At 38.4% G+C, this 20,448-nt stretch overlaps 1 protein-coding gene across 1 annotated transcript in view; it reads right to left on the minus strand.

Annotated features, from left to right (window-relative positions):
- The window catches only part of DERA (deoxyribose-phosphate aldolase), a gene marked incomplete at its 5' end in the record, with an annotated part of 88,807 nt that overhangs the window by 48,000 nt on the left and 20,359 nt on the right, over nucleotides 1-20,448 (minus strand). Inside the window, 1 exon segment of the mRNA XM_014583771.2 lies at nucleotides 9,184-9,312. Within this exon segment, the coding sequence (XP_014439257.1) occupies nucleotides 9,184-9,312 (129 nt within the window).

Below are 20,448 nucleotides of genomic sequence, written 5' to 3' on the forward strand. Positions count from 1 at the left end.
CCAGAAAGACAGAGAGAGAAAGCAAGAAATCACCCCCCCCCCTCAGGGGAGATGGCCACACCACAATCCCGTCTCTATTCTCCTCTCAGGATCTTGGGCACGCACACACACACGCCCGGTGTGAATTTAAGCCACCAGGTCCGGGACGTGAACTGCGGTTGACTACACGGGAGTCCAGTGACGTAGTCATTTACGCCAACTGCTGGTCCCACTGAAGTCCTTCTTTTCTTATATTAGAATATCTACCTGAGGGTAGACTCCATACACTGAGCTCTACTCCCCACTCCCTCTTCAGCCATACCTCCCTGAGTCCTGAATGCCAGTGGGGCGGTGCCTGGAGAACATCTCAAGATCATTACCTTTTCTCATGGAACTGGCTGGAGCCATTGTGGAGCTATGTGTCACTCTTCCCTGTCAGCATCCCTAGACCACAGGCACTAAGTTAATGTACAAACTCTGGCAACTTTGCTAATCAATAGCCTGACCCTTACCACTCTCAAACAATGTATGTAACAAACCAGAAGCCTGCCTTGGAGAAAGGGAGTCTGTGCTGGTCTTACTCTTCAATCTGTAACATGTATAATGTGAGCCTGTGCTCATGGTGGCATGGACTATTCTCTGCCCGGCCGTTGGCAGGGCTTCCCATCCTTGTAAGTAAATGCTCGTCTTTCCCTGCTGGACCTCCGAGTGTGTTCTTTGGAATCGGGAAGCATTACAGGCAAGCCCTCTCAGATTTGGGGCTCTTCTCTAACACTGTCTCATAGGGATGTTGTGAAGATTATATGTAAATATGAAAAAAAAATCCCTTAAAACTGTTCCTGAAACACAGTAAAACTAGTCAAGAAATTTTAGCTATTATTATTATTGTAATAAAGATTAAATCACAAGTTTTTTCATCTATTCAAGATACTTTCTTTTTGTTTCCCCTGGTTCCTGGCTTGGTTCCACATAACTAAAGCCGCTGACAAGTGATCTCTGAGTCAATGACATTTTATCTGGAGCTTCTAATGCAAATGTCTGAAGTTCTGCTGTGGCTGCTCTAGCTTCCAGAGTACAAAAAGGAGAGAGGACGAACATGGCTGAGAAGTGCACCATGACAACACAAGTAACTGGACCACACCTGGTTGTGATTTTCAATTAATCAGATGCTTTTTATACATTTAATTTTAGACAGAGGCAAAACTTAGCAAAACGAGTTCTTACTCATTGAACAATCCTGCTAATATAGTAAGTTTGGGATCAGTACAGAAAGAAATCCGGCTCAATAGCATATCTCCTATAGCTACACCAAATGGTTTTGAAAAGTGGTAATTCTAAATAATGTTTTATATGAGTCAAGATAAAAAAAAAAGATTCACTATGTTTCCTTTCTTACTGAGGCAGGATGGAGTAAGAAGTTGAACTGATTTTTTTTAACAATTTGCAAAGTACTTAATTTATAGTTTATAATGCATTCATGTACCTTACTTCATTTGGATTGATCATTTATTTCCTCAAGATCACAAAATGTGCAAGCTAGAACCAAAACCAAGGTCTTCTTACTCCCAAGACTACTTAAAATATTTTGAAAGCTTTCTAAATAACAGTAAACTCAATATCTGTTACTAATTATTTAGTTAACCAAAAAAATGCAAAAACAGATTAATTATGTTTTTACTTACAATGATAAATAATACCAGACTAATACAGTTACATATTGCTACTTCCTTTTTCTCCAAGCTACTTTTACAATAATCTGAATGGCTACTAAAAATCATACAATAAATTACTTACTTACTTATTTATTTTTAAGAGGTTTTGAGCTTTGGGTGTGTGCACTTGCTGGAGAGAGAGAGAGAGAGAAAAGAGAGTGAGAGGTAAAGAGATCGCCCCCTGGGGGGTGGCCACACTGTAGTCCCTTCTGTTCCATTCTCCTCTTGGGACTTTGGACACACATGCACATGCACCTGGCAGAAGTTTCAAGCTGCCAGGTCTGGGACTTGAACCACAGTCAGACATGTGGGAATCCAGCACCTTAACCACCATGCCACCTGCTGACCCCTGCCATTAATTTTCTTATTTCTTATCATTTTTAAGTGACATATAACAGTTCTACGTATTTATAGGACACAGTGTTATTTCCATTTATTTTATATAAGTAAATAAGTAATGATTAAATCATGACAATAAACATAAAATCACCAATAGATAAGAACTTTGTCAGCTATTAGTAATATAGTCAATGATATAAATGAAAATAAAATCCAATGAGTGAAAACTGGGACCTCTTACAAGAAAATTAAAATTACTTCTAAAAATCAAATTAAAATTCTAAATCTAATAATATACAGTACCATAAATTTCACTGGTTGGACTAGAAGCAGTCTGAAATAGAACATAAGGTCAAAAAACTTGAAGAAAGATCCATGAAAATTAACTAATCAGAAAAACAGAGGGAGGAAAAAGATTAAAATAAAACAAATAGGACCTCAGTAGCCCATGGCATAATATCGAGCCATCTAACATTTATACACTTGGGGTCTTAGGAGGAAAGAGATGAAATGGGGCAGAAAGCATGTCTTTAAAAGTAATTTTTAAATGTCTAAATTGGTAGAAAACATCAACCTATAGATCCAAGAAGTTCAGCATACTCCAAGATGGATAAATACAAAGAAAACCATAGTCAGGCACATGATGGTCAAATTAGTGAAAACAAAGATAAAGAGAAAATAGTCAGTGAATATTTTCCATGAAACATATGAATATCCATGGAAGTTTTCTAAGCTGAATTATACAAGATGGAAACTCAGATTCATAAGAAGAAATAGAAATGGTCATAAAATTTGGGTTGAAACATAAAAAACACTAGCTTAGCTTAGTTTTTCCTTCTTTTAATTACCATAAAAGACAAATGATTGTGAAAACAAAAATGGCATCATTGTAATGTGGATTTTATAACATTTGTAGAAGAAAAATCAGTAAGTCAAAGGACTGATGAAGGTGTAAACGAAATTGTTATAAAATTTTTATGTGTGTTATATATGAAGTGTAAAGTGGAACAATATTAATTCTAAGTACCCTGCAATGAATAAATACTTAATTGCTAAAGTAACCACTTAAAAAGTATAATGAGACTGTGGATAAATAGGGGATAGAAGGAAGATGAAATGCTGAAAATATTGTATGAACCCAAAAGGGAGGCAAGAACAAAAATTTACTTGTGGGCTAAGCCTGTGGCCTGGTGATTAAGGGACCCAGATCTCACACAAGCAGCCAGTGGCTTGAGAAGCATGCTGGGCATGTGTACTTACATGGCTCAAACTCCTGACAGAATGGAGGAAGATGGAATGTAGCATGATCACGTTCCACTGGGTGGTACTTTCTCCTTCTCTCTCATTCTCTGTCTGTCCCTTTCTGGCAAGCACATGTACCCTCTGGCAATATTTTTTAGAAAAGATTAGAATAAATAGGAAACAAATCACAATATGACAGACTTAACATCCTACCACATCAATAATTACATGAAATATACATGAACAAGATATTCTAACAAAAAATAGAGATGATTAAAATGGATAAAAATGACTGCCATAAAAGATACACTTTAAGTACATAGTCGTGGATGAGTTGAAAATAGGTGGATGGAAAAAATACATGCCATACAAATGGTAAACAGAAGAAAGTTTCTAGATTAATAGCAGACAACGTAGACATTCTGAAAAGGACGAAAACCAGAGATAAAGAGGAACACTTATTAATGATAAAAGTGCTAATTTAATGATTAAAGTTAATATCCTAAATACACAAACACACACACACACACACACATCATATTAAAGGAATAAACAGAAAAAATCACAATCATATTCAATCATATTCAAAGATTTTAAGACCCTCTCAGTAATAGAATTAATTTAAAAAAAAAAAGATATGATAAACACTGTCAATCAATTTGCCCTAAGTAACATTTGTACTAAAATCTGCAAATACACATTTTTCTAAGTGCTCACTTGAGGCATACTTACATGGGGGCGGGGAGGCTGGGGGGGATGATATTCCAAAAGTTCATGGAAAATGTGTATTTTTGAAAAGAACTAGGCATGGATTCTAATTTTTTACACCAAAATAAAATCCTATACTAATTCAATTTTCTACACACTTTTTTCCTTTTAAGGTTTTTATCATACAGCATGTGTGCTCACTGGAGAGATGGACAGAGACAATGAGAAGGAAAGGAGAAATCACTCTCTTGGGGGATAGCCACACCACAATCCTTTCACCTCCTTTCTCCTCCTAGGATTCTGGGCACACAAGCACATGCGCCAGGCATGATTTTCAAGCTGCCAGATCCAGGACTTGAACCACGGTCAGTTAACCATGTAGAAGTCTAGTGCCTTAACCACCACACCACCTGCTGGGCCCAAATTTTCCACGCACTTTTAAGTCCTCTCATACCTTTGTACAATACCATTACAATGAACTATGAAATAACTTTGACTGACCTTAAAAGACAAAAGACTCTTATAGTGGGTATTCTCTGAACATACCAGAATTTTAAATAATAAATCAATAACAATAAGATATCCAAGAAAAAACAAAGACATTCGGAGATTACACTTCTCATTCTTTTTAAAAAACTACCTTTAAATTTTTAAATTTGATTTTATTTTTATAAAGCAAACATTACAGAACTTTTTTTTTAAACAGAACTTTATAGTCTTTTTTCTGTTAAATGTTTCTTCCCTTTGCCCCTTGCACCCATCTCATTCTAAATAACATTTTAAATAACAACAGAAATCTCAAGGAAAATTAGAAAATACCTTTAACTGAATAATAGTAACTTTTAAAAAGTAGAAAGTGTCATTTTGAAAAGATTAAAGTGGAACACCCCTAGCAAGACTCTTTCTTCTTTTTTTGGAGTGGTTTTTGCTATAGGGAGCATGCGCTCGCCAGACAGAGAGAGACAGAGAGACAGAGAGCGAGAAATCACCCCCCGGGGGGATGGCCACACTACAATCCCTTCTCCTCCATTCTCCTCTTGGGCTCTTTGGCACCCATGCACAAGCGTCCGGCGTGAGTTTAAGCCACCGGGTCTGGGACTCAAACCATGGTAGACTACGTGGGAGTCCAGCGACATAGCCATTACGCTAACTGCTTGTCCCTTTTTTTCTTTTAGAAGGTGGAAGAGAAAGAGAAAAATAGCAATAGGAAAAAAAACCAAAAATGATCAATATTAGGAATGAAGAATGAGACATAACTACAGGTCCTATAGATATGAAGAATAAGAAGAGAATATTATAAGCAATATTATACCAATAATCTTAGCACTCAGTCATATAATAGAATACTTACAGGCAAGGACCTTAAGATCTCACCGCTGTTATCTTTGGTGAGGGGGTAGGGGGAGACAAGCACAAAAGAGTACATACTATGTAATTGTAAGATGTTCTAAAACTAGCAAAGGTAGTGTCTGATGACAAAATCAGATCGGTGGTTACACCTGGGGCAACAAGTAAGAATAATAAAATTGGCTCTAACAAGGTACCAAAGTTATTTTGAGGGTGATGGAAATGTTCTACTACTTGACTGTAATGGTGGTTACAGGTATATACAAACTGCCAAGTTTATCACACTACACAGTTAACATCTGAATTTTATTTTTTTATTTTTATTTTTTTGAGAGGTTTTCACTATAGGACGCGTGCGCTCGCCAGACAGACAGAGAGAGACAGAGAGACAGAAAGCGAAAAATCACTGCCCAGGGCGGGGGGGCAAGCCGCAACCCCTTCTCCTCCATTCTCCTCTCAGGATCTTGGGCACGCATGCACACGCGCCCAGCGTGAGTTTAAGCCACTGGGTCCGGGACGCGAACCACGGTCGACTACGTGGGAGTCCAGCGACATAGCCATTATACTAACTGCTGGTTCCCAACACCTGAATTTTATTGAATATAATTTACCACAAAAAAAAGTGGATATTTACAAAATAAATCAATTTTTAAAATACCACCTGAGCAGAAAACAATAAATTAAGTGAAAATTTTTAAAATTAATTTTGTTGAATGTATTTTGTGAGAGCTTCATATAAAATCTCAACAAGAACATAAAAATCATTGTAAAATTAAAAAAAAAATTTAAATACTTTAATTCTATTATACACCTTGTTAACAGGCTAGCAAGTAAAAACTATGGAGTAAGAAATATGCTAGATCCCATCATAAACTATACCTCACAAAAATTGGATCTTTCTTGGGACCAGCAGTTGATGTAATGGCTATGTCACTGGACTCCCATGTAGTCAACCGCAGTTTGAGTCTTGGACCCTGTGGCTTAAACTCACACCGGGCACGTGTGTGTGCGTGCCCAAGATCTCAAGAGGAGAATGAAGGAGAAGGGATTGCAGCATGGTCTTTCTGGCAAGTGCATGTGCCCTATAGCAAAAGCCTCTCAAAAACTAACAAACAAAAAAAATGCGGTCTTTCTTTCCTGATAAGAGCTAGCACAGTGCCTTGGGAAACAGTTGTGTTATAACCAAAAAAAAATCAATAAAACTCTAACTAGACTACCTGGGTTCTAATAATGACTCTGTGATTTATTAGCTTTATGATCTCAAGTGAGTCACTTAATCTTAAATTTTTTCATCAGCTTCAGGACTGATGTGAAGATTAAAAGTATCTAGTAAAGTACATCATAAACAGTTATTTTAGTCATAGTAAGTACTCAGTAGACACTGGTTACATGAAGACATGAAGCATATAAATACCACAGACAGGGAAAAAACAGACCAGAAGAGACAGAAAGAAAGTTTGCTTCCAGTCACATTTTTTTCTGTGGATAGGTAGGATAAAGAGTGAAGTATGATAGAGTTAGCTAATCTCCCTGAATGAATATACTTTCATATGACCTGGATCACAGCTGGGGTGACAGACACCTCAAGACTGGCTCAGATGTGACCGTCAGGAGTTTCTCAGCCTCACGTGCACAACCAACAGTGCAGCTACCATAAAGCACGTAGTACCAGCGATGCTGATATTTGTTTCTGAACTTTGGCTTTTGTTACCTGGCCTAACAACCCTCTGGTCCTGGGAAGGGCATGAAAGGGAGACTGTTTATGTACCCAAACTCCAAGAGGCTTGACCCAGATTCCTGAGTTGCAGTGGGTCTTCTACTACTGTGGGCCTCTGAAATGTCAACATCAGTGATCAACCACTGGTCAGCATTCCATTCCTTTTAATCTTGAGGTTTTTAGGAATTTTGTTCTAAATGAGGCAACCAGAGCAGATATTTGCTGGGTATATTAGCAGTGACCAGAGCAATAACACCTAGTAGGGTTCCAGGGTTCCAGGGTATGGTTCACTAAGTCTAACAGAGTATTCGAAACTACACAGGAGGGACCAGCAGATGGCATAATGGTCACGTTGCTAGATTCCCACATGGTCGACCGCAGTGCAAGTCCTGGACCCAGTGGTATAAAACTCACACTGGGCACGTGTGCATGCCCAATCCCGAGAGGAGAATAGAGGAGAAGGGATTGTGGTGTGGCCATTCTCTCTGGGGGATGATTTCTTATTTTCTGTCTCTCTTTGTCTCTCTGGTGCACGCATATGCCCTATAGCAATAATCTCTTTCTAAAAACAGAACAGAACAAAACAATACAAAAACAAAAACAAAAAACAAACAAAGACAAGAGTATAAAAATCTGAAGGGCAACTACAATGCATAACTCAGATTTAAGACCACGGATAGCAGGTATCTTCATCCTAATATGGGGCCCCTGGTGGGGCCTCTAGAAATTCAGTACTTAAATGATAGAGGTTTTCACAGCATGAATGACAGGGTGACACAAAGGGGAGATGATGAGCCAAGTGGTAGAGGAGAGAGTAGGAGAACTGGGATCTCTTAAGGAAATATCCCTGAAAAAGGGGTACCTGTGCTGAATCTAAAAATGTCAAGGGGTTATTTGGTCAAAGGCATTCCAGGCAGTGGAGCACAGCATACACAACTCAAAAGGGTTGGGTAGCGCCATCTGCACGGAACTGTCAGTAATTCCACGGTTGGAGCCTATGGCATGAAGGGAAAATGAGATGACAGAGGCAGGGTCTTAGAACAATGATTCCTAAGAAGGGTAAGAGTGGCCACAGGTAGCGTAGTGGTTAAGGTGCAACTAACCGTGGTTCAAGTCCCAGGTCAGCAGCTTGAAATCAAGCCAGGCACATGTGCATGTGTGCCCAAAATCCTGAGAGGAGAATGGAAGAGAAGGGACTGTGGTATGGCCATTCCCCCTGGGGAATGACTTCTAACTTTTCCTCTCTCTGTCTCTCTTCAGTGAGTGCACAGGCCTTATAGCAAAAATCTAAAATAAAAGAAAGAAAAAAAAAGGACTAAGGAACTTACACTTGATCTTGAAGATGAAGGGAAGCCATGGAAAGATTTTAAGCAGGTATACTACAATCAAACTAGCATTTTTACACTATCATTTGGGCAGCAGTGTGGAGAACAGATTAGAGGGGGACAAGCGTAGAGACAGGAAAACTAGGTGAAGTAATTCACGTGGAGGATGATGGTGGCCGAGAAGGCAGCCCTGAGAATAGAAAAAAGACATATTAACACAGAAAAGAGGTAGAAATCTCAAGATCAGTTCATGGATCTATGTGAAGATGAGAAAAGAACCAAGCATGACTCCTAGTTTCAAGCTCAGATGTCCAAACGGACCAACCTTCTGTTCATGGGGACAACCTACAAGTCAATCTACATTTGAAAGTGCAAAAAAACAATGATACTGCACGAAGTTTAAAAAACTTAACACAAACGAAAGCAGATGCTGCCTCAGATAGTACGAATACACACATCTCTGAGAAATATCAAAAGCTTAAATTCACAGAGAGGAATGTCAGAGTTAAAGAAATTCCTGTCTAAAATATGTTGATGAATGAATAATCAAAGAATAACACAGAAGGCAATTCACTAACAAGGGAGCCATCTACTGCCTGACAAGGATAGTGCAGCAATAAAAAGCCACAGAGTATGTGGGAAGAAAGCCAAGAGTTTGGGACCACTTCACACTTCACAAAATATCTGAAGCCCCTTCAAAAGATGCCAAGTGGTTAGCACTTTGAATAATAGCCAAATGCTTTCATTTACTTGTTTCTCCTAAAAACATCAAGGCAACATTAAAAAGAAAATCATTGGAATATAAAATGCTTACCGGCCATCATTGCTATCATACTGGCTTTATAGACATTCGTAAGAGATCCCAGTTCTCCTGTTGCCAATATGGTTTTGAGATGAGCCTCCCCACAGGCCTTGCGAAACTGACGAATCTCATCATACAGGGCTGCAGAAGAAAATAATTGAGGCACTTACAAAGCAGGCAAGTGATAACATAAGTTGGCAGCCGTTTAGAGCTGGTAGAAACTATTTTAGATTTAGGAAATATAAAACATTTGTCACTTTCTAAAAATCACCCCAATTTAATATTGCCTAAAGCATTCTGTTGCAGTTCACATCCTTTGACAAGGACTGCTTAGTTTGCTACCATGAAATCATTTTTAAGCCCTGGGCCAAAGTCCAGAGTCATGAAGCTTTTTTAATATCATTATAATGACATGCAAACTACAAATAATTTCTACCTCGTCCATACGATAGTTACTGAAAAGAAAAACAAACATATGTACTATACATACAGTCATGCACTATTTTCCAAAAGGAAGAGGAAAAAACATCCTTAGGTCCTTATGAATTGTTCCACGCACATGTAATAGGTTCTTTTGTAGGAATACAAAGAAGACCTTTCCTGAGAGCTCTGCTAATGACAATAAAGACATAACAGTTTGCCCCACTACCTGCCAGAGTATGTGTCTTAAGATGTGACTAAGAAATGTCAAGCCTAGCCAGGGAGCACTGGCTTACACGCACAGAGCCATCGATAAAGGAGCTCAGAGATGTAGCCTTGAATTGATTAACCCTAGAAGCCTCTGACGTGGGTCCCACATCTGACAATCTACAGCTCCATACAGCGCCCACACCTTGATATAAAAAATACATACATTTGAGACCAGCAGATGGCATTGTAGTTACGTTGCTGGACTCTTACATGGCCAGCCCTGGTTCAAGTCCCAGACCTGGTGATCCAAAATTACATCGGGTGTACATGTTTGCATGTCCAAGATCCTGGAGGGGAACTGAAGAGAGAAGGGATTCTGGTGCAGCCACCCCCTCAGGGGTGATTTCTTACTTTCTCTCTCACTGTGTCTATCTCCCTCTCTAGTAAGCACACACGCCCTAAGGGAAAAAAAAATCTCTAACACACACACACATTTATACCCTAAAAGTTAAAAAGAACATGTAACAAAATAAAATGGAGGGGGAAAACATGTCATATTCAAGATAACAGGATTTCAGTAAACAAAAGAAACCCTATGACGAATATGACATTTCTGAAAAACTGTTAGCAGTCCCTTATCAATGACACCAGGAGACAGGCATTTACCCTGCATAAGGCTGGCCACCCTCACTGCTTAAACTCAGGCTACTGTCATGCTATCAGAACCTAGATAGGACCTTATCTCTCGTGTGTGTGTGTGTGTGTGTGTGTGTGTGTACTTCATAGCAAGGAGTCTTACAGGCACATGGATTAAATTAAGGAGAGAAATGTTCATAATAAGGAACAGGGTGAGCATTTTTTATAATTTTTTAAAAAATTTAACTTCATTTATTTTAATTTGAACAGAGAGGGACAGAGTTAAAGACGAAGTGAGAAAGCAAGCCACCAGGTGCGAACTCAAACCACAGTCGGCCATGTGGGAGTCCAGCACCTTTAACCACCTGTCGGCCCCAGGGTGAACATTTTTTAATGCTAAGATGAGAGTTTAATAATTAAGAAGTCAGGGGCCAGCAAGTGGCATAGTGGTTAAGGTACTGGACTCCCACACAGATCATCACAATTCGAATCCCAGATCCGGCTACTTGAAAATCATGCTGGGCAGATGTGCATGCATGCCCCAAATCTCAGGAGGAGAATAGAGAAGGGATTGCAGCATGGCCACCCCCCCCAGGGGGTGATTTTCTCACTCTTTCTCTCTGGTAAGTCAACATGCCCTATGGCAAAAACAAAAAGAAAACAAAACAAAACCAAGAGAGAGAGAGATTTATCAAAATACTAAAAGACTTAAATTTAGTATTAAGACAGCAAACTCAAAAGTTTAATAAAATAAACAAAACTTGCCTTTTTAATCCTAGAAAACCTTAAGTTAACTTGAAGCTCGAAAGTGAAAATTGAATTCAAATAAAAGCAAGTATTCTATGATAAGATGCTTGGTAAAATCAGAATTTGTTACGGCCATAAGATGGGACCTACAGGCTTTTCAAGAAAGAACTGAATATTTTCACAAATCCTTATGAGTGGGTAGTTTGGATCTGAGGTGCCACACTGCCTACCCTCCCCGTCCATTCTACTTAGCCTGTGAGAAAATCATCTTACTTATCCATCCAATCTGACAACTTGTGTACAAATGTTATAAACAGCCACAGACTATGTAGCAATAACAATTTATATTCTTTTAACTCAGAGAATGAATCTGAGGTGGAATGGCAATGCTTGAGTTACTGAATCTGAAAAAAAGAAAATTGTTCTCTAAGAACAAGCGATAAGGAAACCTCCTGATCTACGAAGTCAAGAATGTTAATTCAGAGTTAAAACTTGTGTTTTAATTAATAATTTTCTAACGCAATCCAGTGTTATCAAACAGATCCAGACAAATGTGGATTTAAACCCCAACTACTTCACGGTTCTGTGAAATAATAGACAAGTTAATTCTCTCAGCCTTGGTTTTGTACTTGAAGTACTAACATTTACTTTATAAGGTTATTATGAGGTAAAAGAGAAGATATATATATATATAGATAGATAGATAGATAGATAGATAGATATAGACATAGATACACACACACATACACACACACATACTCACATGCATATGTTTCAGCTTCAGTTTTATACTAAGAGTGTCAATAATATTTACTTTATAGGGTTATTATGAGGGTTAAAAGAAAAGAGGTGTGTGTTTGTGTATAGATATAGATATAGATTCATAGATAGATAAATAGTATTTTGCACACTGTCTGACATATCATAAGAGCTTAAAAAGTTTAATCATTAAGTTCAAAATTCTAATTACATGAGTTCCCATTAAGTGTTATGTGATAAGCATCAAATCTTATTTTAGGCCCGACCTAACTTTCATACCAACAAAATGTTGTTGTATGAATTAGCACTTACAATCGGAGAGCCATCAAATAAGGTCTGAAAATATTTTATTACAGCATTTATCAAATTGAACTTCAGCCTGTATAAAAAAATTTTAAAACACTGCTCAGACCCTACTTATCAAGGAAACCACACTATCTTTTTGTCTAAACAGAACTGCTACCTGTTTATACGGAGTAAATTTCCTTTTTAAAAAAAATTGTTTAAATTTAATTTTATTTATTGTCCTTATTTTATTTTATTTTTTTGAAGTTGACCAGAGGGAGACAGAGAGAAAAGGAAAGTGAGAAAGCAAGCTGCCAGGTCTGGGACTTGAACTGTGGTCAGCCATGTGGGAGTCCAGTCACCTTAGCCACTATGCCACCTGTCAGCACCCTGAGTGAATTTCTTTACCACCTGTTAAAATTACCAGAAAAACAGTTGTATTTTGTATTTAACAGCCAACTGGAAGTTATGCTATGTGCTTTAATCCATGATCCAAACAGAATGAACCTAAGGTGCCCACTTAGACCTTAAATGGATTTAACAAACGAGCAACCAGTGTCTTCTTTCACTGCCAGTTCCTCAAATCATTTTACTGATCTATTTCACCCCACAGCAGGATCAACTTTTTCTGAGAAAACATTTAGAAGTTGTTGTTTCTTTCTGTTACCACTGCCAGAATACACCGATATAATTAAATCAAAAAGTATACCAAATATAGCCATTTCTCAAAGTGACCTGCGCTTCAACAAGTGATTGCTTCTATGCAGGTCTCTGACTCTTACTGAATGATGCTAGGCTGAAAGAACAACTAGATATTTTCTTTATGTTTTACAATTTTATTTACTTATTTATTTAATTGCCAGAGGCATATGTGCTCACCGGAAAGAGAAAGGAAGAAAGTAATCCCCAATGGGGAGTAAGCATGCTGCAACCCCTTCTCCTGTTGGATTTGGGGACATACATGCACATGCACCTGGTGCATTTTTTAAGGCCACATGGGCCAGGATTCAAATCAGAGCTCACCATGTTAGATCCTGCTTTCTTTTTCTTTTTTTCTTTTTTTTTTTTTGAGAGGTTTTCGCTATAGGGCGCGTGCGTTCGCCAGACAGACAGAGAGACACATAGAGACAGAAAGCGAGAAATCACCCCCCAGGGGGGATGGTCACGCCACAATCCCTTCTCCTCCATTCTCCTCTTGGGATCTTGGACATGCACGCACATGCGCCCGGCGTGAGTTCTAAGCCACCGTGTCCAGGATGCAAACCGCGGTTGACTACGTGGGAATCCAGCGACATAGCCATTACACTAACTGCTGGTTCCCGGATCCTGCTTTCTTAACCACTACTCATGGGACCAGCCTTGCTATTTTCTTTATGATTTCAGCAACAACAATAGCAGCATATCCAAGAGCCCAGAGATCCTGTGGCCGGCCACCAGCAACAGTATGGAACCTGTGCTGTCCAGTGGCAGCAACACCAGCAACAGGCCTGTGACCAAAGTCTTCCTGGGGCACAATCTTGCTGTAGCCTCTGCTTTCCAATCTTGTATAGTGGCACTTGTTTCCAAGCCCAGACCTCTAGGCTGCCAATGTCTTCCTCATCAAGCCTCTTCCAGCTTAATATAGTAAGGAGTGGTTTCATCCATTTTCAACTCAGAGCTCTTGTACAACAAATATTTACTGAGGAAGTATGGTTCAGCGGACAATAAATAGTGTGGGCTCCCTCATCTACCTGGGGTTCCTACCCAGGTCTCCCATTAATTTGTAGTTTGATTTGGGTAAGTATTAAACTCTTAACCTTTATCCTAGGATTTTACCTATACAATGGAGATGAAAACATGTACACCTCATGAAGATATTAGGAGCATTAAATAGGCTAATGCATACAAAGTGGTAAGGGCAGTATCTACACATAACTGATGCTCAAAGAATGGCAGATACTTGTTTTCCTATTGTTGGTAGTGGTGGTGGTGTTGATACTGGGATTGCTGAGTGCTTATTAGACTCGAGTACAGAGAAACTTATAAAAGAGTGATTCAGAACACAGGGAAGAAAAGGGGTACTTTTACACTGATTTTCAACAAAGGTGTAAAGCATTTCCACTGGGGAAAAGAAAAAGACAATCTCCAATAAATGTTGCTGGGGAAAACTAGATAACCATATACAGAACAACATTGAGACCCATATTTCTCCGTCTACATAAAAGTCAACTCAAAATGGATTAAACACTGGGCTGACATCATAACCTAGTAGTGAAGGAGGCCAGATCTCACGTAGCGAACTGGAGTTTGAATCCTGGCTCTGCTGGCCTCAACAACATGCAGGGCACATGTGTGTGTATGCCCAGAGTCCCAACACGATGACGAAATGGAGAAGAAATTGTAGCATGATCATGAGGGGTTGCTTTCTCCTTTTCTCTCTCTCCCTGACTCTCCCTGACAATTAAAAAAAGGGGGAGGGGCTGGGACCAACAGATGGCATAGCAGTTACATCGCAGGACTCCCACATGGCCAACCGCAGTATGAGTCCAGGACCTAGTGGTCTGAAACTCATGCTGGGCACGTGTGTATGTGTGTCCAAGATCCTGGGAGGAAAATGGAGGAGAAGGGTTTGCGGTGTGGCCATCATCCCTAGGGGGTGATTTCTCACTTTCCCTCTCACTGTCTCTGTCTCTGTCTCTCTCCAGCAAATGCATATACCCCTAAATTTAAAAAAAAAATGGATTAAAGACTTAAATATAAGACATGAAACCACGAAGCTACCAGAAGAAAACATACGGAAAAATCTTCAGGACATGGATAAAGGCAGAGTTCATGAATAAAATCTCAAAAGCATTAAGTGGGACCAGCAGTTGGTGTAATGGCTATGTTGGTGGACTCCCATGTAGTCAACAGCAGAATGAGTCCTGGACCTGGGGCTTAAACTAACGCCGGGCACGTGTGCAATGATGAGCGGTTGAGATGATGGATATGTGACTTACCCTATTTTTTTCCCCCAGAGGGTACATGCACTTTCAGTAGAGAGAGACAAAGAGGGAAAGTGAGATAGTACCACCCGTTCCTTGAAGAATGATCACGTCCCAACCCCTTGTCCTCGACTTCTTCCATCTTTGAAAATTTTGAGTACACAAGTACACACACACAGAGTGTTTCTAAAGCCACTGAGTCTAGGACAAGAATTGGACAGTCAGCCATGTGTGATCCAGCCAACTTAACCACCATGCCATGAGCTGGCTCTTCTAATTACCCTAATTTAATCATTATACAACGAAATCTTATACAGAAAAATCCTGTGTACCCCTGCAAATATATACTAATATTATACAAGAGTAAATATATGTATAAATAATAAAATTAAAAATAATTTAGCTATTTTATACATAAAAAATAGACTACTTAATTCCAATAGAAGGCATAGATGAGACGAAGAAGCACTATTCTGTTAGGATGTTCTAAGTATGTTGACATTACAGTGACATCTTGGAAACTAGATAGATGACATATGCAAATCAATGTGTTTTGATGGTTGAAGTGGAGCCCAGTCGATCTCAAATATGTCCTTTAATACACTCAACTGACACTTTCAATATCAATGAGCTAAACAATAGGAAAACCAATGGATAGATTTTTTTTTCCCCCTACCATAGAAGAAAAGGACAGGGGTAGGGTATGAATTTTCAAAATTGCTACTGGACTATGTTGAAGAAATTACAAGTGAAGCAGTAAGTTCAAGAGTTGTCTTCTCCAAAAAATTCTTCATAAGGAATAATTACTCAAAAAATGAAATCCCCTAATCTACAAAACATCCACCTTCAAGAATGTTTAGTATTTTCCACATGTCGTTTAAACATCTCGGTGACATAGTTGGCGGTTACTACCAAGTTTCAGATATGAATGTGAAATGTAGAGAGATGAACAACCTGCCAAAATCTCACCACTAGTCAGCGGTAGAACAGAGATCAGAATTCACATCTTGAAATGTTGAATACAACTTTATCTCCTTAATCTTTTCTGCCTCTGTTCCAGAATACATACACACATGCACACACAATGTAGTTAAATGTATTCTCGAGGAAATATATTGAAGTACTTCAAGTAATAGAGTAATAATCAAAGGCTAGAACTACAGGGATGCCAACTCCCATCTCATTCAAAGTACTCACTTTACAGATGGGCATTCTAATCCTACAACCTGGTTTTCATTCTTCAAGGAAAAAAAAGTTGTGTAAATGAAACATTCTGAGGTAGTTCAGAAAGATAAAATACATAATTTTGTAATATTTAATATACTAAAAATAATCTATACATTGTTGTCTTAGCCCTCTGAATGGGAACAGAGCAAAGTCATTGTGTGCGGTGGAGTTCACACGTGTCAATTAGGACTTTTCAACCTTTGCTTGGCCACTAATTAGCTCGTTACTTGAGAGAGTTACTAAATCTCTCTAAGCTTCATTTTTCTCATCATGATTACACAGGCGAGCTTCACTTTCACAGCTCAAACTCTTCTCAAATTCTGGGAATAAATATAAAAGTAATTAGTCAAACGATTATGAAGGGAATCAATTCATTATTTTCCCCTCAAATCCCTCTTTAATAATAAGCACATATAAAATGAAGATAAACTTTGATTTACTCTAAAAGCTTAAGCTGTTATAACAAAGATCAAGTAATCTCCTGTTACTGATTTAGAAAGACAATTCTGGACTCTTTCTTCTGTGAGCTCTAAGCTACAGAAGTAGGAGCAAGAGTTCTCTCAGCCACACATACCATGGAGGTAGAGGCAAATTTGAGACTGGCACATCACCAGGGCCTAGGAAGGCACTTGGCTCACATGCTGCTAGAAATGGGGGGCGAGGGGACGAGGTGAGGAGGGGCATGCTGTCAGCTCTTCCAGGAAATGTGAGGGATAGACACCCTTTCCAGTGAGGACTGGGAATTCTGCGAGTTGGGGAGGACTTGGTGAGTATAGCCAGCCATACTGGCCCAGAGAGATAGCCCAAGGATTCTAAGCATTGTCATATAAAAGGCAATTGATCAAATAGATGAATATACTGAAGATAACGGAAGCAAGATGTCTCATTGACAAAATAGTGGGGCACAAATATGGAAAGGGGGAAGTGAGTATAAACATGCAATGTCAGATTGTCATATAGATTACCAGTGTGAACTCATGGGTTCTAATATAAATAGGTAGATAAACAGACAAATATAATAGATACAGATGAGTGTCATGTATATACATATACATTTATGTATTGCCTAGATCTGTCCACTAAAGAGCCTTAGACATGGTAACATCTCAACAACATTAAACTCATCTAGCACCAAAATCTTGCTCTCTAAATATAATTCTTCAACAAAGAAACCACGACTCCTTAAAGAAATGGTTGGTTTCAGGGCTGTGAAAGAGAAAGTCAAAGATAAACCTGAAACATCTTTTCTAAGAAAGACAGGAAGTTCTCAATGAATAAGAGGAACATCAAAAGGACACAGGAGTCACTTTGGAATAGCTCACATTCAATTTTGAGGCAATCTGAGTATTGAAATAAACAGTAACAGTAAAGGGTTATAACCAATTGAGTAAACTAGGAATCTATCTCTTCCATATATTGGGTCTTGGGAAAAGTCACATCACATTTTGGAAAGAAATACAGAAAAATAAGTCATGGCTTTTCTGATGATCCAATAGAAAAGGAGAGACAGAGAGAGGAAGGTTAAAGTAAAAACAACTAATGAGTACAGAAGAAACAATGGAATCAGAAAATTATGATTTGGTGACTATTGAAGTAATAATTGAAGAATTACCAATGGATGCTAAAATAGTGATGAAAAGGTAGATGAAGAATACTAGTGAAGTCTCAAAATATCTCCATTCATTATCTCATTAACTTATTAAAATGTGAAACATTTATTAATTTTACAATAGAGAAACATGGCAGAAACCATCTTAGCCAAGTAAAATCAGTAACATAAATGAGGCAAATTAACATCTTGTGACTCCTAAAATAGTGCCCTGAAAAGAATAGAACAAAACTTCCATGGTGGGCCAGCAGGTAGAATAGTGCTTAAGGCACTGGATCCCACATAGTGAACTGCGTGGTTAGAGTTCCAGACCTGGCAGACTGAAAAACACACTGGAAGCATGACCATGTGTGCCCAAAACCCCAAGAAGAAAATGGAGGAGAAGGGATTGTGGGGTGGCCATTTCCTTTGAAGGGATGATTTTCACCCTCCCTCTCTGCTTTCTCGAAGCAAAAAGCAAAAAAAAAAAAGTAAATATCAAACAAATCCAAATTGAGGAATGTTTTTACAAAATAACAGACATGTGATTTTCAAGGATAAAAAATACAGAAGCACAAGGAGACTCTGCCAGACAGATGAAGACTAAAGAGATGTATAACAACTGATCCTAGACCTCATAAAGAACACCGCTGGGGAAAGCTGCAAAACCAGAGCAAAGTCTTCAGATTTAATGGAAGTGTAGCATTAACGATAACTTCCTGAGTTTGATGGTGTTTTGTGGTTTAGTGTGAGAGTATTCTTATTTTTTAGAAAAGATACACTTAAGTATTTAAGGATAATGTCCACAGGTTTGCAATTTAACCTCAGAGACTTCAGAAAAACATACACACACAGTCACGCCTCATTTACCAGCATTACCAGTGTGAACTCATGGGTTCTAATATAAATAGGTAGATAAACAGACAAATATAATAGATACAGATGAGTGTCATGTATATACATATACATTTATGTATTGCCTAGATCTGTCCACTAAAGAGCCTTAGACATGGTAACATCTCAACAACATTAAACTCATCTAGCACCAAAATCTTGCTCTCTAAATATAATTCTTCAACAAAGAAACCACGACTCCTTAAAGAAATGGTTGGTTTCAGGGCTGTGAAAGAGAAAGTCAAAGATAAACCTGAAACATCTTTTCTAAGAAAGACAGGAAGTTCTCAATGAATAAGAGGAACATCAAAAGGACACAGGAGTCACTTTGGAATAGCTCACATTCAATTTTGAGGCAATCTGAGTATTGAAATAAACAGTAACAGTAAAGGGTTATAACCAATTGAGTAAACTAGGAATCTATCTCTTCCATATATTGGGTCTTGGGAAAAGTCACATCACATTTTGGAAAGAAATACAGAAAAATAAGTCATGGCTTTTCTGATGATCCAATAGAAAAGGAGAGACAGAGAGAGGAAGGTTAAAGTAAAAACAACTAATGAGTACAGAAGAAACAATGGAATCAGAAAATTATGATTTGGTGACTATTGAAGTAATAATTGAAGAATTACCAATGGATGCTAAAATAGTGATGAAAAGGTAGATGAAGAATACTAGTGAAGTCTCAAAATATCTCCATTCATTATCTCATTAACTTATTAAAATGTGAAACATTTATTAATTTTACAATAGAGAAACATGGCAGAAACCATCTTAGCCAAGTAAAATCAGTAACATAAATGAGGCAAATTAACATCTTGTGACTCCTAAAATAGTGCCCTGAAAAGAATAGAACAAAACTTCCATGGTGGGCCAGCAGGTAGAATAGTGCTTAAGGCACTGGATCCCACATAGTGAACTGCGTGGTTAGAGTTCCAGACCTGGCAGACTGAAAAACACACTGGAAGCATGACCATGTGTGCCCAAAACCCCAAGAAGAAAATGGAGGAGAAGGGATTGTGGGGTGGCCATTTCCTTTGAAGGGATGATTTTCACCCTCCCTCTCTGCTTTCTCGAAGCAAAAAGCAAAAAAAAAAAAGTAAATATAAAACAAACTTCACCCTCCCTCTCTGCTTTCTCGAAGCAAAAAGCAAAAAAAAAAAAGTAAATATCAAACAAATCCAAATTGAGGAATGTTTTTACAAAATAACAGACATGTGATTTTCAAGGATAAAAAATACAGAAGCACAAGGAGACTCTGCCAGACAGATGAAGACTAAAGAGATGTATAACAACTGATCCTAGACCTCATAAAGAACACCGCTGGGGAAAGCTGCAAAACCAGAGCAAAGTCTTCAGATTTAATGGAAGTGTAGCATTAACGATAACTTCCTGAGTTTGATGGTGTTTTGTGGTTTAGTGTGAGAGTATTCTTATTTTTTAGAAAAGATACACTTAAGTATTTAAGGATAATGTCCACAGGTTTGCAATTTAACCTCAGAGACTTCAGAAAAACATACACACACAGTCACGCCTCATTTACCAGCA

This window comes from Tupaia chinensis, unplaced genomic scaffold (genome assembly GCF_000334495.1).
Source record: "Tupaia chinensis unplaced genomic scaffold, TupChi_1.0 Scaffold144702_1, whole genome shotgun sequence".
In the NCBI taxonomy this organism is placed as follows: domain Eukaryota; kingdom Metazoa; phylum Chordata; class Mammalia; order Scandentia; family Tupaiidae; genus Tupaia; species Tupaia belangeri.